This window comes from Myotis davidii, unplaced genomic scaffold (genome assembly GCF_000327345.1).
Source record: "Myotis davidii unplaced genomic scaffold, ASM32734v1 scaffold914, whole genome shotgun sequence".
Lineage (NCBI taxonomy): Eukaryota > Metazoa > Chordata > Mammalia > Chiroptera > Vespertilionidae > Myotis > Myotis davidii.
The window spans coordinates 1,458,335-1,475,683 of NW_006285484.1; the positions used below are offsets into that span (position 1 = coordinate 1,458,335).

The window sequence follows — 17,349 nt, forward strand, 5'->3', positions numbered from 1 at the left end:
ACAGCACACCTGAAACTAATATAATATTGAATGTCAACTGTAATTGAAAAGTAAAAAACAAAACGAAAAAGGTGTTAAATGGGTCAAGAAGAAAATCTGTTTAATCTCTGCAGTAAAATAAAAGCTGAAATTCAGAGCCACAAAAATAAAAAAGAGGTCAGAATTCTGCTGGCGTGTCCACCTAGCCTTTGTCTCTGTCCCCCTATCATGGAGCAGTCACGACTCCTGGGGAGCAGCCAGCATCCATAGCCAGGAGACCGAAAGCCACCCTCTCAGGACCTGGAGCGGGTAGGGAAGCAGGACCATGAAGCAGCCTGGGTCCTGATGGCATCACTGGACTGCCCTGGGCTCCAGAACTTCCTTCTGTTTCAGAAAAAGAAATCTCTGTTCTGTTTTAAAAATGCTGTTATATGAAAAATGTTGTAATTCAAAAGAAATATTGTTGTTTTTTTTTTTAAAAGAACAAGTCAGTGTCCATTTTATTCTTACCAAAAGTTTGTAATTTTCACATTTCTTTCCAACCTTGAGTCATAAATCTCCTCCTTCTCATCATGTTTGGGGACAAAATGCATCTTAAACCCAGAAGCCCTGTAATGTCAAAGGCCTAAATCGCAGTCTAATTTTATACCAGACTCATGTAGGGCTGCAGTGAGCACTTGAATATAGAAACAGTCACTGATAGTTCTAGATGTATTTTCAGCAGCTGAAAAATGAAACTGTGTTCTTTTAACATGTGTCCAGTGACTTGATATTTTCATTTAAATTCTTTTTATTAGTTTGCTTGAAAGATACTTTCCAAATAATTGACCAGATCAGATGTCTATTGAATCTAATTTGGTTATTGAGGTAATTCAAATACCACATCAACTGCATTTTGATCAAATGTTTAAAGAAATAACCTACCATGCCCATTTGCTATTTTTAAAAAATTTTTTGTTGAAAGTATTACAGATTTCTCCCTCCCCTTCCCCTTTTTTGAAATCAAGTAAGAAACACAATGTTTTTGTTGAAAGTATTACAGATTTCTCCCTCCCCTTCCCCTTTTTTGAAATCAAGGAAGAAATACAAAGCCTCCCGGAAACGAACAGAAATATATACCACTTGCTATCAGCACTGACTCAGTTGAGTGTGCTTTTCTTTGGGGCTGGACACAGTGAAACATCATTTTGGGAGGTTCACTCACTTTGCAGGCAGTTGCTTTGGAGCATATAGGAAGCAGCAAGTGGAGGGAAAAAAGAGAATTTCCATTGGAAAAGACGAACTTGCCCTAGAATTCTGTCACAGAGACCACGTTCATCCCGAGAACCTGAAAGCTGTGGAAGAGGGGTCCCAGCTGGGGCCCCTCTCGCCACCCTTACCATGTCGGTGAACTGATCCGCACAAGCCATCCGAATCTCCTCAGGCGTCACTGGGCTGTTTAGGGTGAAGGTGTTGGTCAACCCCCTCTCTCTTCGGGCAGCAGCCACTGCATCATGTATGGCGAAAAGCACGGAGTTTCCCATGAACATTGCAGCCTCACCCAATCCCTGAGAAGGAGGGCAGGAGGCCGTCAGAAAGGCATGGCTCCTTCAGGACTGCTAGTCTGTGTTGACACGCACATGCACTCGCACACTCTCGCGCACACTCACCTCCTCTGGCTTCCTAACCCTCAGAGTGGGGTGCATCTGAATTGCCAGAACCCAGTTAATGAAATTGCCAGTTAATGAAAATGCTCCAGGACATCAGGATAGCAGGGCAGCTAAAAACACCTGTTCCCTTCCCAGGGCAAGAAGACCAAAGCCTCTGGTGCCTCTGGAGTCCTTCAATTTGGCCTCTAGACCCGCGATCTTCACCCGGTGTGCCGTGGCTGAAAATCGCTGCTCTAGGCAATGTGTGTTTAATTCTAACCCACAGCAAAAGAACCACAATCTTTGTAGCTGAGCTTGAAAGACAGTGAGGTGTTGCCTTTGAAGAGTGGACGTTGAAGCCTTCTTTGTGCGCACTTCCCTGGCGAGTGCTGGATGCTCTTGAATGAACAGTGTGAATGAACATTATATTTTGAACAACCCTCCAATGCTTCTTGTACTGGTTTTCCTTCTTTCTTTCTTTAAAGGAGTCTGGTCCTTGGTCTGTGTCCAGGGCCTTAGTAGAGAGATGGGACAAAGGGCCCAAAGCAGATAAAGACTACCCCAGGCTGTGGCTTTTACTCTGAGGCAAATGTGGAGGAAAATGTGGAGCTGGCAGAAGAAGGGGTTTCCTGTGAGGTGAGGAGAAGGGGGCGAGAGCAGAGAGGTCCTGTGCCCTATTTGAAGCACAACTGGCAGGGAGGGGGCTAGACCCCAAGAGGCAGGGCTGTGTCAGGACAGTCTTTAGAGATAGCCCTGGCCAAAGTCTGGTGCAGAAGTGGAGAGAGGGGCTATTATATCGAAAGTCTCACCTTCCTCCCAACTCTGACCTACTCCTAAGAAACAGAGGTAGTTTCCTGAAAACCTGAGGTTAAAGTTGCCATGAGTCTGGCCAGTTGTGGGCTCAGAATGGCACTTAAGTTGGAGAAGTTGTGCTTTTGTACATGTGTTTGAGAATCTTTGCTGCAAGTCTACATGGGCCAGTTAGACCCCACGGCCATGGAGCGTGTGCGTCAACACATCTTATATCAGTGGCTATTAACACCTCAGAGCAAATTGCCCTCAGTGAGAAACTTGTTTGAAAGCCCTTTCTGACTTGGGGAGAGGGTCGGCAGAGGCAGTGCGAACAAGAAAGAACTGAGTCTGGAGGACATGTGGGAAGGGTGCAGAAAAGAAGGCTCTGGGCTGGGGAAATTAGCCTACAACTTCAGCTTTACCTCCTGGTAGCACTTAGCCCCATGAACCAAGATGTTTGACTTCTTGTTTTATTTAAATATATTTCATGCTCTCTCTCAAGAGGGAAGACTCCACTTGGGGTTCTGAAGGCAGTGAGTACCACTCTGCCATGAATTTGCGCTCCCTTCCCCCATCTCCCTTTGGGACCTGCAATTCCAAGAAGAAAGCAAATTCAGGGGACTGTTTCATTATTTCTTGAAGGAGCAGGTCATTATGGGCTGAACTGTGCTCCCTTCCAATTTATATGTTGAAGTCCTTAACTGTTGGTACTCAGTATGTGACTGTAATTGGAGATAAGGTCTTTAGAGAGGTAATTTAGTTAAAACGAGGTCTTTAGGATGTGCTTATAAGAAAAAGAAATTAGGATGAGAGAGAGAGAGAGAGAGAGAGAGAGAGAGAGAGAGAGACATCCGACATGTGCCATATAGAAAGATGATCATGTGAGGACACAATGAGAATGGCCATCTGCAAGCCAAAGAGAAGTCTCCGAATAAATCAAGCCTTGCTCTCACACTTCTAGCCTCCAGAAACGTGAATAAATATATCTCTTTTGCTTAAGGCACCCAACATCAGGATAGCAGGGCAGCTAAAAACACCTGTTCCCCTTGCCCAGGGCAAGAAGACCAAAGCCCCTGGTGCCCTCTGGAGTCCTTCATTTGGCCTCTAGACCGCGATCTTCACGGCAGTGCTAGCAAACAAATAGAGGTGTTGAGTTCTTACCTTGGATGAGTAGATGGCTATGGGATTTCGGGACCGCACCAAAGTAACATAGAATTCTTCTGGTATTTCTGTGACGGTGGGGATTTTGTAGTCATCAGGACCCCGAGAATAAAGCACACCTTCCGGGGAGTATTTCAGTTCTTCTATGGTATATAATCCCATGCCTTGGATAAACGCTCCTTCAATCTACAGGCAAAAATGTCACAGTTTATAAGTACATGGCGTTGGTTGAAATATATTCCAATGTGATTGCAAATGGAGCTCTGAACCACAGTAAGTCATTCTTGAAAGCATTGCAGTGAACTTACAAAGGGTCTTTCAGCATCTGGTGCTTGCCATCCTGCCTGGCCCCAGCCTTAGCTCTTCTTGCCCAGGTACCTCACATTCCAGGGACTCAACACTTGTCAAGTTCTGGGGGATTCTCCAAGCCCACCAGATTGGTTCCATCCTCCAATTCTTTGTAAGGGCAGTTTCTCTCTTTACTGCTCCCCACCTCAGCCTGTCCACTTGGCAAACTCCTATTTCTCTCTCTCTCTCTCTCTCTCTCTCTCTCTCTCTCTCTCTCTCTCACACACACACACCGTACTCTAGGAAACTGACTAAAGAGAACAGGCTGGGTGATTACGGAATTAAACTATGATAATTATGACTTGTGGATAATTATAACATGGGGTCAAGAATATACTTGTAAATCTCACTGGTTTATAAGCATTATGAAGTCTGGCCTTCTTGTGTTCTGTTCTTAGCATAATGCCTGGTATATACATTCTCAAAAAATGTTTGTTGAACTATATGAAAAAGAGCTAATGTTAAAGGTATGTGAACTAAGCAAATGGAACTGGTGCACAGTATTTATTATACTATCTGGATTTTTTTTGCTTCCTTTTATAAATTATGATGGAGGGTAGATCAAACTTAAACAAGGTGGGTTGAAAGAAATATACTTTATCAAATTAAATATGTTTTATTAAAAGCCGTTTGAGTTCTGCTTATCAACAAACACCTTTAAAGGGGTTATCTGCCTCAAGGTTAAAAAATTGCAGGAGAGTTACACGTTGCATTCCATTGAATTGTAAAATTACAGAATAAAGTAAACAAATGTAAATGCTAAATTTGGATATTTCCAAATGCTTGTCCCTAAAGTTCCAGTCTAACACATTTTTGGTTTTTTCTTCCCTTTCCCAATGGGAAAAGGTAGGGTTTTTCTGATCATAACATTTCCATTTTGGCCTTTGCTTAAGCCATAAAGAGGCAGGAACAAGCTGGTAGGAGCAGATAGGAAGGTGAAGGAGAGGTGGGGCCTGAGGTCAGCTGTGTTTGTCACACTTTGCAGACTTAGGATGAATTTCAGGTGCAGGTTAAATGGGTAGATTATACGTCCCCACCCAGCAAACTTTTGTTGGAGAAGTGGGCCTGGGTGGGCACAGGGACCCACATTTCCAATAAACACTGTAGGTGCTTTGGGTGGCGAGTTGGAGGACTGCACTTTGAGAAACACTAAGGGACCAATTAAATTGTCCCTCAGAAAGCCCATTGGCCAATCTCTGTCAGCCAGCCCCTTAGGACTCAGGAAGACAGGAAGCTGTTGGCAGATGGAACCACAGGTCTGTCTGTTGGGTTTGAAGCCAAGTTGCTCAACCTGCTACTCAGGTCTAGGCGGGGGCCTGGTTGGCAGGTCGGGGCTGCGCTGATGTGGCTGGCCTGTTAGCCCCACTTTGAGTAACAAGGCTACGGAGGGGGATGGGGGAGCAGACAGGGGGAACAAAGCTACACTAGCAGCAGGAAAGGCTTTAACTTAAAGCTGAAAAAGATTTTGGGTGTGTTAATTTACTTACTTGGGAGATATAAATCAGCAACTCCACCAGAGAAAAATTGTTTTTAAGTGTTTCTTTCCCCCTTATATTTCTCTAAATTGTTTGGTCTACTTAAATTCAAATGCATATGAATACAAATGGGGCTTTATTATTATGTATTTATATAATATTCCCTAATTATAAAAGTTAATGTTTGTTGAAGAATGATTAGAAGGCCTGAAGAATTATAAAGCAGGATAAATCACACATATTTCTGCCACATAAAGACAACCACTGCTAACATTTTCTTGAATTTTCTTTCAATGTTTTATCTATTTGTGTGTGTGTAATATATGACATATATTGCAGAGTACTTGTAGCAGGTACAAGCATTTGGAGAACTCTGGGAAATAATGTGCTGAATGGAATTGACCAAAAGTCCCCGCAGGGCGGTCTGGTACCACGCACCTGCCCAATGTCCAGGGCTGGGTTGATGCTGAAAGCCGCGTCCATGAAGATGTCCGTGCGAAGGAGCTGTACCACGAGAACATACAGTATGGAAAATGTTATTTAAAAATAGATCTTCACAACAACTGCCTCCCTGTCCCCGGTTCCTCACTGGCAGGGTCAGGGTGATTAGCATCCACACGCAGAAAATGCATCCAAAGAAACGCTCACTCTGTGAAGGTGGGAGCACCCACCCCTCTCTCTACCTTGTGAGCCCCAGTCAGACAGTCGACTTCCACCTCAGAACAGGCTGCTCCGTTAACAAAATATGGGTAAGGCTCTCCTTCCTCCGTCTCCCAGTCCATATGGGTCTGGTAGCCTCTGCGAAGAGAAACCCGAGGGCAAGAATGGCTCCTTCCCGCCTCGTGGTCTGATCCTGGGTGGCACTGTGGGTCCCGGGGATGAACAGAGCGCCACCCAGGACCGAAGGCCTCTCTGACCTTCTCCTCCACGGGTCCTGCACAGACACGGAAAGAAGGCCCATGGGTGTCTGAGCCCTCCTTTCCATCAGGCAGTGACTGTGCCAGGTCACAGGGTGTGTCCCTCTGGCTGAGAAAGGACGGTGGCTCCAGGGTCCCTGGCCTCCCCTAGGTCTCCTCCCACATCCCCAGACCCATGACTGAAGGCTGACACCGCACATGGCTGCGCGCCTGTGCTCAGCAGGTATCTGTTCATGATGCGCCCACGCCATCCCTGCCCAAGTGTAATCCCAACCAACGTAAAAGCGTCCTGTACCTGAAATATCCCGTGGTGGACAGGCTGATGGATTCTTCGTAGGCTTTTGCAATCTGAGAGAGATGATTGACACGAAGAAACGTAAGTGCGGGGACAGCAGTGAAAATCCTGTGCTGGGCTTGCCTCCTGTTTGCAGCACCCTCTGCGCCTTCACCCCAGCGAGACTCTTGTGGGGTATGATGAGCACAGGCCGGGCTCCCACGGGCGGGGCCTACGGGCAGCTGCTAGCTGTGCCCTGGGACCCTTTAGAGTCGCACAGTGTGAAGTTTATTATTTTTTCACCCTTTTTGGCTTTTTAAATTAGAGAGAGGGAGAGACTAGGCCATATTCATGTACTTATGCAATAGGTGTGTACACAGGTAGGTGTATATGTACGTACACATATATAAACACATGTGTACATAAGTGTCTGCATGTGCATCTATGTATGTATGTGTGTATGTATTTCTACCGTGCTTTTTTCCATGTTATTTGATTTGCTGTCTCAATATATTATTACATCAGATTCCCTGCTGGAGTAAACTGGGTATAGCTGGAAATAATAGTAATGATGAGAATTGCAATAATTAGTATTAAAAACAGAGTAACCTTTTGCTATTAAGACTGCCGTGATCTCCATTGCTCTGGTGGGAAAACCCAGGCCCTGAGGCTGGGAGGGGGAGCCTTTGCCCAGAGGGGCAGTGACAGCGCAGGGCACCGTGCCAGGTGTGTTCTACGGTAGCACTAGGCCATTGTCAGGTGTGTTCTACGGTAGCGCTAGGCCGTTGTCAGGTGTGTTCTACGGTAGAGCGGTGAGTAACGATAGCGCAGGGCACCATGCCAGGTGTGTTCTACGGTAGAGCGGTGAGTAACGAGGCTCATCAGTGAAGCCATGGGATGAACACGGACTCTCTCTCACTCTGAGAAAAGCAGAAGTGAGCGCTAATAAATGCTTTGTTCTTGAGTGGGCAGCGCCAACCAGCCACGCTCTGAGGGCTTTACCTACCTATCCGGATGCATTTGCCTTCTCTGGGCAGGACAATGTGGACCACTCACCCAGTCCTCCCAGCTTCCCTTGGGGTTTTTCCTGATGACTGGCTGGAGACGGGCCATAAGAATTTGGCAAGCATTCTAAAAATAAGTATTTGAAATGTCATGGGAAATGAAAGGCACAGGGAGTAGCAAAATATTCAATATTCAAATCAATTCAAATGCAGATGTCAGTTTGTAAACCTGCTTCTGAGTCCTCTAGGCAGAGTTTCTCAAACTTGAACAATGTATGGAACCCTTTTAAAAGAAACAAATATTCTTGTGGGTCCTGCGGTGTTAAAATTATTTTTTATTATAATGTTGTTTAAATACATGTTAACATAAAGCTAGGTAGAGCTGCCTTAGGGTTATAGCTCTTTTATGTCTACAAAGCAAAAGCCAAAATGCCAAAGTGTGCAGACTAATCTATATACCAATAAAATTTGAAATAACATTATTATAGTTGATGGATAATGTTTTCCTGAAGCTGAATTGCTGCTTGGAGGGTGAAAAGAGTCTCAACCACTACAGCACACGTACTTCGCCGGCTGTGAGTTTGACATGCTTGCTCTAGTTCATAGACTGATGCTCAACCATGAGCCATATGGGCTGGGCTTTGGCTTCCTCTCTTAATTCAAATACAAATCTGCTTACACGTGTGCCTTTAACTTATTCTTCTCAGACTCAGAATAGCCCTCAGGCCCTCTGTTGGTTTCTGTTCCTTCTGTTCTCTCATCCCCTCTCTGGGAAATGGTCTCTGGCTTATGCATCCAGGAGATCCCTGCATTCATTAATCTATCTTTGCCAGTTCATTCAGTCTTCAATCACTGACCTCATTGCAAATGCATGCCTTCCAAAAGAGTAACACATCCAAGGCAAAGTCAAGTCTTACAGTTCCTGCCTGTCCAAACTATCAGATGGCCTTCTTCTTGTGACCTGACCATACACTCTTGTACATAACATTATGCCCAACAGTTGAATGCTCCGCTAACGTAAGTTTTCCCTTTAACAGGCTGAGGTGTAGCAGAGACCGTTTGCCATTCTTTTTTGACATCTGAACTCCTTTTGGTGTGTGGAGAATTTGTTCACCGTATATTTCTTAGTATACCCCAACCTCAACCCAGCGACCTAACATCTTCATCTACCTCCCTCCCCTTGGCTCCCTCTGCTCCAGCCATCCTGACTCTTTGCAGCTCCTCAAGCACAGTAAGTGAGCTCCCTCTGCTCCAAGTCCCTACATGGAGGGCTCCTGTCCCTGCTGCCTTCGGACCAGGCTTAGGGGTCACCAACCAGTGCCCAGCCTGGTTTCCTGGCTGCCCAAGGCCACCCTGACACTTGTACTTTCTCTTTCTATAACTTCCTTTATTTCAATTCATAACACCTGCCATTATGTTTCCTTCTTTTTATTCTTTATTTATTATACCTAAGAATTTGTTATTCATTATCTGACTAATTTTAGGCTAAGGACTCAAAAGGAGGAGACTGGCACGATAGTTGGCAAATAGCCCCTTAATCCAAATGGGGGTGCTCTGCCTCCTAAGCAGAACTTGCCGAGAAAGTGGCCACAATCTGTTCCTCACCCGCCTCAGTGGTATCACAGGGTTGGAGCTGAAGAGGCTGGAAGGTTGGAATGAGGGAGAGTATTGCACTGCAGCAGGTTGGTGTGCTGGGATCTCCATCTTCTCAGGATAGAGTGGCAGAAAGGGCTTTCTTCATCGCAAACCCAGCAGGAGACACTCCATAGCCACTCAGAGAGCTTGATGTGTACCCTCTAGAGTTGGGGGCCTACCGACCTGTCTCTACTGCTGCACACAAGACTATGGGTGAAAGGCAACTCGCAGCAGCCCCGGGAAGTCCTGGGCCATCTCTGTGGGGAGATGCTGTACTCTGACTCCCTTCATGGCCGTCAAAGGGACATGCATCGGGGTGGAACCTATGGTGTGGGTGCTGCCTGAGGTAAATTTTTTCAATTTTATTGCATTTTCTATATTTAACCATTCCTGTTTAAGAATGCATGATGAAGATAAAACCAAACTGGGATCAGTTTTCCCTACTTGCTGCTTTCTTTGCTTTGTGGCATTTAATAGGTAGCTTATCTCTATTTCTGTAGACATAAATGTACTAATGCTTATTGATTTACTTAATCCATTAAGTGTTGCATTTAATAATGTGGAATTATTCAAGATTTTTTCTAGCCATTTCCTACACTTTACTCCCATAGAAATGACTTGGGATTTAAAAAGAATTCTGGGGTTCTGAAATGAACAGATTCACCTTACTCACAATGGGCAGTCTATTTACATTAAGGTTGGAGCCACTGTTGTCTTTGCAGCCAACGGGTCCTCAGCTTTTGCCATATGTTTCCTCTGAAAGTCTAAAGGGATCTTTGACAGAGGACCTAGAGCAGTGATGGCGAACCTATGACACGCGAACTCATTTTTTTGGTTGATTTTTCTTTGTTAAATGGCATTTAAATATATAAAATAAATATCAAAAATATAAGTCTTTGTTTTACTATGGTTGCAAATATCAAAAAATTTCTATATGTGACACGGCACCAGAGTTAAGTTAGGGTTTTTCAAAATGCTGACATGCTGAGCTCAAAAGGTTCGCCATCACTGGCCTAGAGCCTCGAGAAGCCTTAATGTGCCTCCAAAAGTCTTGGTAATCAACACACCAGGGAGCCCATTGAAGAGCTGCAGGCGATCTGAAGGGCGACCAGGTGACAAGGAGTGCTCTGGCCTTCTAAGGAGTGCTCTCCGTATTTGCTGGACACTGCTCTGCCCAAACTGGACAATGGAAGCCAGTATATGGAAAGGCTCACTTCTAGACTTCCTATATTTTTAGACTTCAGATAAAGAACTTAATTTTGTCTCAAATGTGCCTGGCAATATTTACATAGTCCTAGAAGAAGGTTTCTATTGTCAACTGAACTTTACCCATGGACTTTAAAACAATGTTATTCTTATACTAGAGGCCCGGTGCATGAAATTCACACACGGGGAGGGGTCCCTCAGCCCTGCCTGCACCCTCTCCAAGCCAGGATCCCTTGGGGGATGTCTGACTGCTGGTTTAGGCCTGATCCCTGAGGGGAGGATTGGGCCTAAACCTACAGTCGGACATCCCTCTTGCAAGCTGAGACCACTGGCTCCTAACCACTCACCTGCCTACTGACCTGATCCCCCTACTACTCTCCCCTGCCTGCCTGATTGCCCCTAACCACCTCTGCCTCGGCCCCACCACCATGGCTTTGTCCGGAGGGTCATCTGGAAGATGTTAGGTCTAATTAGCATAGTACCCTTTTATTAGTATAGATGTGTTTGTTTGTTTTTTGGTGCATGCAACTATCACTACTATTTCCAATATTTTTTCATCACTCCAAACAGAAACTCTATAACCATGAAGCAATAACTCCCCATTTGCTCCTCCTTCTGACTCTTGGCACCCTCTAATCACCACTTTTTAAAAGAACCCCATCTGTAACGGCTTCGATAAGGGATAAGGTGCCTTAGTAGAAAAAGGCTGGAGGAGGCCTGAGGCTTAAGGTGGGGCTGGAGCAGGTCACAAGTGGCTAAAACCATAGATGAGGCACTGACCTTGTTATCGCTGCAGAAGGGACTCTCTAAGGAGCTCCAGTGGCGTCCACAAGGGAAGGAGTCAGGTATAACAAGGCCAGGTCACACCGAGGCCAGCTTAGAGTGTTCTGCCTCTATCCTCTGTGCCCTCTCTTTCTTGAACTTTACAAGGGTCTGAAATGTAGGCTAGGAAGCTTATGGGGGGCAGGGGTGCAGCGAGGGAAACCAGAGAAGCCAGCCCCTCCTATTTCCTACCTGTAGGCCCAAGCTGTTAAGTAGTAGAGACACTGCAATTTGAAGTACATTTTGGAATTTTGGACTGGACATTTTAATTATTGAATGAGATGGTTTATGCAAATAAAAGTGATTGATGAGTTTTTAATGATCTTAGGTTGATTAGAAAAATTATAGGTAGATTTCCCTCAAGGGGAGGGAAGAAGAGGCTCACAGAGGAAGCTTCAACCACTCGAAGTCTCGCAACCTCTTAGTGGAGCACCTAAAACCACCTGCTTGACCTTTCTAGGCTTCAATTTCAGTTCCCATAAAAGAGGGGGTGGGGCAAGGTTATTTCCAGCATTGTCATTGGGTGACTGAGATATGAAAGAAAAGTCACCTGCACTGCTCTCCCGTTGATGTCTGTCCCCATGGATGCTGCTGTTAAGGAGGCATTGGGCACAGTGACTGTGCTGGTTTCCGACAGGTGGATATAGGAGACAGGGATGTTCAGTTCCCGGCTAGCCACCTGCCAGAAGCAAATGAAAAACACTATTGATATCATTGACTCTAAGCCTCCCTCCCCCCAAATTAAGAGCTTTTAATTTTTTAAAAAATATATATTTTTTATTGATTTCAGAGAGGAAGGAAGAGGGAGAAAGAGATAGAAACATCAGTGATGAGAGAGAAACACTGATTGATTGCCTCCTGCATGCCCTCCACTGGGGACCGAGCCTGCAACCCCCGGCATGTGCCTGTGACCTCCTGGTTCATAGGTCAATGCTCAACCACCAAGTGATGCCAGCCGGGCTAATTTTTTTTTGAACTGAGTATAAAATCTGGCAATCCTTTAGGGACAAATATTTAAGATAGCATCTTGGGTCTGACATGTAGCTTCTGAGTTTGAAGATTTTCAATGACGCTATAAAAGATCCATACCATGTGCTTTCTTTTATACCGATTTCATAGAAGCCATGTGGTATATGGTCATTCTAAGACATCAGTTCAATAGGACTCACACAGGCCAGACTGAGGTCTCTGTCTTATTGTTTTACCTTCATCTTCTCCTCGTGGCTTACGTGCATTTAGCAGATTGTGTTTGTCCCCAGACATTTTGTAGGTATAAGGGTTTTGTTTTAAAGAAGCAAGATATGTTCAAAGAAGGCTCTGTGGATTTTTGTGATTTTCTAATTCCAAGAACACTATTAAGTAATAGTATTTCCTTAAAGAAAATATCTTCTATTTCTCATTAAGAGAAAAGCTTTGGCCGTCGCCGGTTTGGTTCAGTGGATAGAGCGTTGGCCTGAGGACTGAAGGGTCCCTGGTTCAATTCTCAGTCAGGGCTCATGCCTGGGTTGCAGGCTCCATCCCCAGTAGGGGGCAGTCGATCAACGCTTCTCTCTCTCATCATTGATGTTCCTATCTCTCCTTCTCCTTTCTTTTCTGAAATCAATAAAAAGTATATATTTTTTAAAAAGATAAAAGCTTTGCCCCCACCCACTCACATTGTTTTTATATGTTTTTTAAATTGATTTCAGAGAGAGGAAGGGAGAGGAAGAAAGAGATAGAAACATCAATGATGAGAGAGAATCATCAATTGACTGGTCCCCTTCTCCCCCTACTGGGAATCTAGCCCGATACCTGGGCATGTGCCCCAACCAAGAATCTAACTGAGACCTCCTGGTTCATGGGTGGACACTCAACCACTGAGTCACACCGATCGGGCTACTCAAATTCTTTATTCAAATTTCATATTCAACAAAATCTTATATAATATTTTAAAAAGGGAAAATTTCCTATTGAAAATAATCTCTTCCTCTTTCAACAATAGTATTAGGAAGATTGCTTTGAATTAGCACACATAATGGCCCATCATTGGTGTTGCTAAGTAGATTGTGAATAATAAGAACATAGTTTCTCATCTTATTAAACACATTCATTCCTAATGAAGATTTGCATTAACACAATGTAGTTTTGAGCAGTTGCCTTAAAGCCGAAAAATACTTTATCTTTGAAAGTTGGAATCACATTTTCCAGAAGACCTTGATGGGACCTGGTTCTTTAGTATGCAGGAAGAAAAATATTACATATTTTCTCAATTCTAATACCCACTTCCATCAGTCTCCTGCATTCATGTGTTCCTGATACCAAAATGAACGTTATCATTGACCTGTGCATTTAGTGTGATGGTATTTCTCCTGCTCAACAAAAAAGAAGTTGTTAAACTGCCTGTACAGCGTGATAGTCTTCCACAGTGGAAAACATGGATGCTTATCTCACCTGGATCATTTTGGTGTAAAGGCCTTGTCCAATTTCACAGCCACCATGAGCCACCAAGACAGAACCATCGGTGTAGATGTGGACGAGAGCGGTGGCCTGTTGGGGAATAATTATAATACCATTTTGAAAAACCAAATGTTGCCTGAGTTTAGCTGAGGTTACCAGGTGAAGAGTTTGCTTCATTGAGTCAATCTCTCATTGTTTCTACTGGAGAAGAAAGCTATTATTGGTGACTACAGGCAACCCCTTTAACACCCTCCAAACTTAGAAAGCATGTCAAACTTGCAGCCCGCGGGCCACATGTGGCCCACAATGAATATTTTTGTGGCCCAGCCAATATAATGGTATGTAAGAAACATTTTAATAAAAATTTCGTAACTTAATTTTTACAATATCCTGTTATATATAATTATCAATAACGAACTACAACATCCGCTGACTGATTACTATAATCATATTGCATTCATTTCCCTTATGCGTCTTCCATGCAGGCACACCGTTTCTCTCCACTAATACTAGCGGCAATGGCCAAGTCATTAGTCTTGGACTGACTTGTTTGGTGTGCGCAACAGGAAATATTTTGCTTTTGGAGAACAAGAAAAATAGGTTTATTTGTGTTATGCTTATTAATCTGTACAGTTATTCAGTGTCTGGTAAGTTAATATTCAAGAAAAATACTAATTTTTATTAAAATGTTCTATTATTTTATGTTAACAACTACTCATTTATTTCAGCCCTTTGTATTCAGCATGTCTCTATTGAAACAAACCTATGAAAATTGGAGGGTTTGTTTTTTTGTGGCCCACATAAACTTAAACCTTGTTTATTTGGCCAGTGTTAGCCTTTGAGTTTGACATGCTTGCTGTAGAGCAATGAATGGCGGCTCATCTCCATGCCCACCATCTGCGTGCCTCCTGCACACCTCCTACTGGGGATGTGCCCGCAACCAAGGTACATGCCCTTGACCAGAATCAAACCTGGGACCTTTTAGTCCGCAGACCGATGCTCTATCCACTTAGCCAAACCGGTTATGGCAGCTAAACAATTTTAAACAACAAAGACACATATTTAAACAATAAAGATAGATAACATTCCCCATTAAAAACTCTGAATCACCACAGAAACTCAGGAGAGGGTTAGAAGTTTTTTTTTTTAAAGAAAACAAAACAAAACAGAAACAAACATAAAAACATTTTACACCGGCGCGTACCACATTTATACCACAAAATACCACCAAGTCAGTTTCAATTGTGCAGAGACACAGAACAAGTCCCTGAACAGAGGCAGTAGAAAACTGCCTAGGAACGCTTCTCTTCTACCTTTTTTTAAAAGTCAGGCCAGCCTCGAAACCTTTGCCACTCTGAGTTTTGACTTCCCTCCCAGGAGGCCCAGAGACGGTGAATACCATCTAGAAACCATTCCTTCAGATACAGGACAAGTCCCTAATACACAAACATAGACAGAAATCCTCACTAAGTGGGCTGATTCCTCCCGTGACAGAGAGCAAATGTTTCCAAGAAAACCAACTCAACAGTGCTGCCTGAGACCTTCGCAGACCACCACGGGTTCAGCCCTCAGCAAATCAAATGTTTTAACCAGATGAGCAAACAGAAAATCAAAGTAGCTTTTGCTTTCACACAGACCAGTTAATCACAGATAATTATGGCAAGACAAACATTCATACTCACACTCTCTCAATAGACTAGCCCAGACTGGAGTTGAGCAGATAATGCCCAACTCCCCAGATGGGCATGGGGACTCTCTCCCGGCACCCACGCCCCAAACCAGAATTCTCAACTGACATCTTGGTGAGAGCCTACTGGAGGAGTTAAGGCTGCAACCAGTCACCCGCTTCTTGGTAGAAAATTGGCTAGTCCCACACAAGCAAAGAAACAGAAGAGTGAACCCATAATTCCTTGATAGAATCTGAATTCACTCACCTCCAGAGTCCTGATTACTGATTACCTGACAAAGTCATATGACTTCTGGGGAGGTGATCAAGCTCCCGCTTCTACTAACTTGGAGTAGGCCTGACTGACTGGGACCCCTACCTTACAGATTCATCGACAGGTTCAGAGGTGTTCGTCCACTTTCTCCAGATGCCGGCCGGGTCTGGGCTGAGGTCCGGAAGCACCTGGAGATCCCCCAGGTTGAATTCTGCTAAAATCAGCAGCGGGCGCCTTCTGGAGGCCTGTCCCATGCCCCTGGGCCTCAAACCACATCCACTCACTGGAGGCTAAACAAAGCCAAAACGCGGTAGCTTCCCGATTCAGGGAACCATATGTTACAGAAGAGCAAAGAAATACCAAGCACGCTTCCTAGAGAAAGGGAGGAACCCATTTATTAACACTAGTGACTAGTGGGCTCCGGGAAATAATTTCTAAATCAGAGTCTGTTCCCTCCAATTCTTACATGGACTTGAAGTTTGACCCCATACCTCAAGACTCATTTCTCCCAACCTCACCTGACTTTGGTAGGCCTGAGGCATGCCAATGGTATATTTCATGGGGACCACAGCAAGCCCCCTTTTCTTCCAATAATTATTTTTGTTAAATCCCTCAGTATCCTTTTTCCTAGCATAAAATGAAGATTTCTCCAGACACTCGTTCCAGTATCTTCGCAAGGTCTCTGGATTAAATGTCTGCTTATAGGCTGTTTTGCTAATTCCCTTATACATGTTTATTTCTTTAACCTGAAAGACAAGAAAAAAGCATTTCAAGCATACATGCTATTCCATTTGTGAAACATGTGTTTTTGTTATATACCTGACATGAAGAAAGTCTTTCTAAAAAAGAAATAACTATTTAAATGGATATAAATATGTAAGTACAAATGTAAACATGTAAACATAATGATAATAACAATAATCATAATAACAATAGAAACTACTGTTGAACACATCATATCTTCCGAGCTGCAGACTAAGTGTATGAGCTCAACAACTTTATAATAACCCTGAGAAATAGTAGGTGTATTATGAGTCCTATGATAAGTTTCGTTAGTGGTGACACAAATTTATCCTGACTCAAAATTCTTTTACTTCTACACAATGTTTCTTTATTCTTACCTGTTCTCAAATTTGCTCCTCAAAATCTGAACTATAGTAGGATGTTTGCACAAGTGGCTGCGATGATGCCAATCTCCCTAGTCATGCCGTTGGGTGGTTTCACACTGACTGTGGGATTGGCCATATGACCAGTTTCGGACAGAGGGACAACACATATGTAATGCAGGCAGAGACTTGAAAAGTGCTTGCATCATGTTCTTACTTCTCCTGGAAAATCTGTGAACCATGATGAGAGCTAATCTGGGCTAACCTGGAGGAGGAGAGACCCCGTGGAGCAGAGACGAGCCTTCCCAGCTGCGATATGTAGACTAATCAGTCAATGACCACCAGATGAAGAAGTGAATCTATCTTGGACCATAAAACTCCAGTTAAGTTGAGCCAGACCAGAAGAGCTACCTAGCAGCTGACCCACAGAATCAGAAGAAATACTATTTGTTGAGGAGAACCAAGATGGCGGCATAGGTTAACGCCGGAGTTTGCCGCCTCGAACAACCATTTCAAAAGTGAAACTAAAAGACCGAACGGACATCACCCAGACCCACAGGAACGCTGGCTGAGTGGAAGTCCTACAACTAGGAGGAAAGAGTAACGCATACGGACACTCAGAGGAG

General features: G+C 44.0%; 1 protein-coding gene across 1 annotated transcript in view; it reads right to left on the minus strand.

Annotated features, from left to right (window-relative positions):
• Positions 1-1,267: 1,267 nt before the first annotated feature.
• The window catches only part of LOC102771969 (aldehyde oxidase 4), a 17,875-nt gene continuing 1,793 nt past the window's right edge, over positions 1,268-17,349 (minus strand). Inside the window, exons 4-13 of the mRNA XM_015559098.1 lie at positions 16,136-16,363; positions 13,672-13,767; positions 11,792-11,920; positions 7,631-7,705; positions 6,596-6,648; positions 6,067-6,181; positions 5,822-5,887; positions 3,561-3,746; positions 1,359-1,526; positions 1,268-1,306 (exon numbers count right to left, since the gene is read on the minus strand). Of these exons, the coding sequence (XP_015414584.1) occupies positions 1,268-1,306; positions 1,359-1,526; positions 3,561-3,746; positions 5,822-5,887; positions 6,067-6,181; positions 6,596-6,648; positions 7,631-7,705; positions 11,792-11,920; positions 13,672-13,767; positions 16,136-16,363 (1,155 nt within the window). The remainder of the gene's footprint in view (positions 1,307-1,358; positions 1,527-3,560; positions 3,747-5,821; positions 5,888-6,066; positions 6,182-6,595; positions 6,649-7,630; positions 7,706-11,791; positions 11,921-13,671; positions 13,768-16,135; positions 16,364-17,349) is intronic.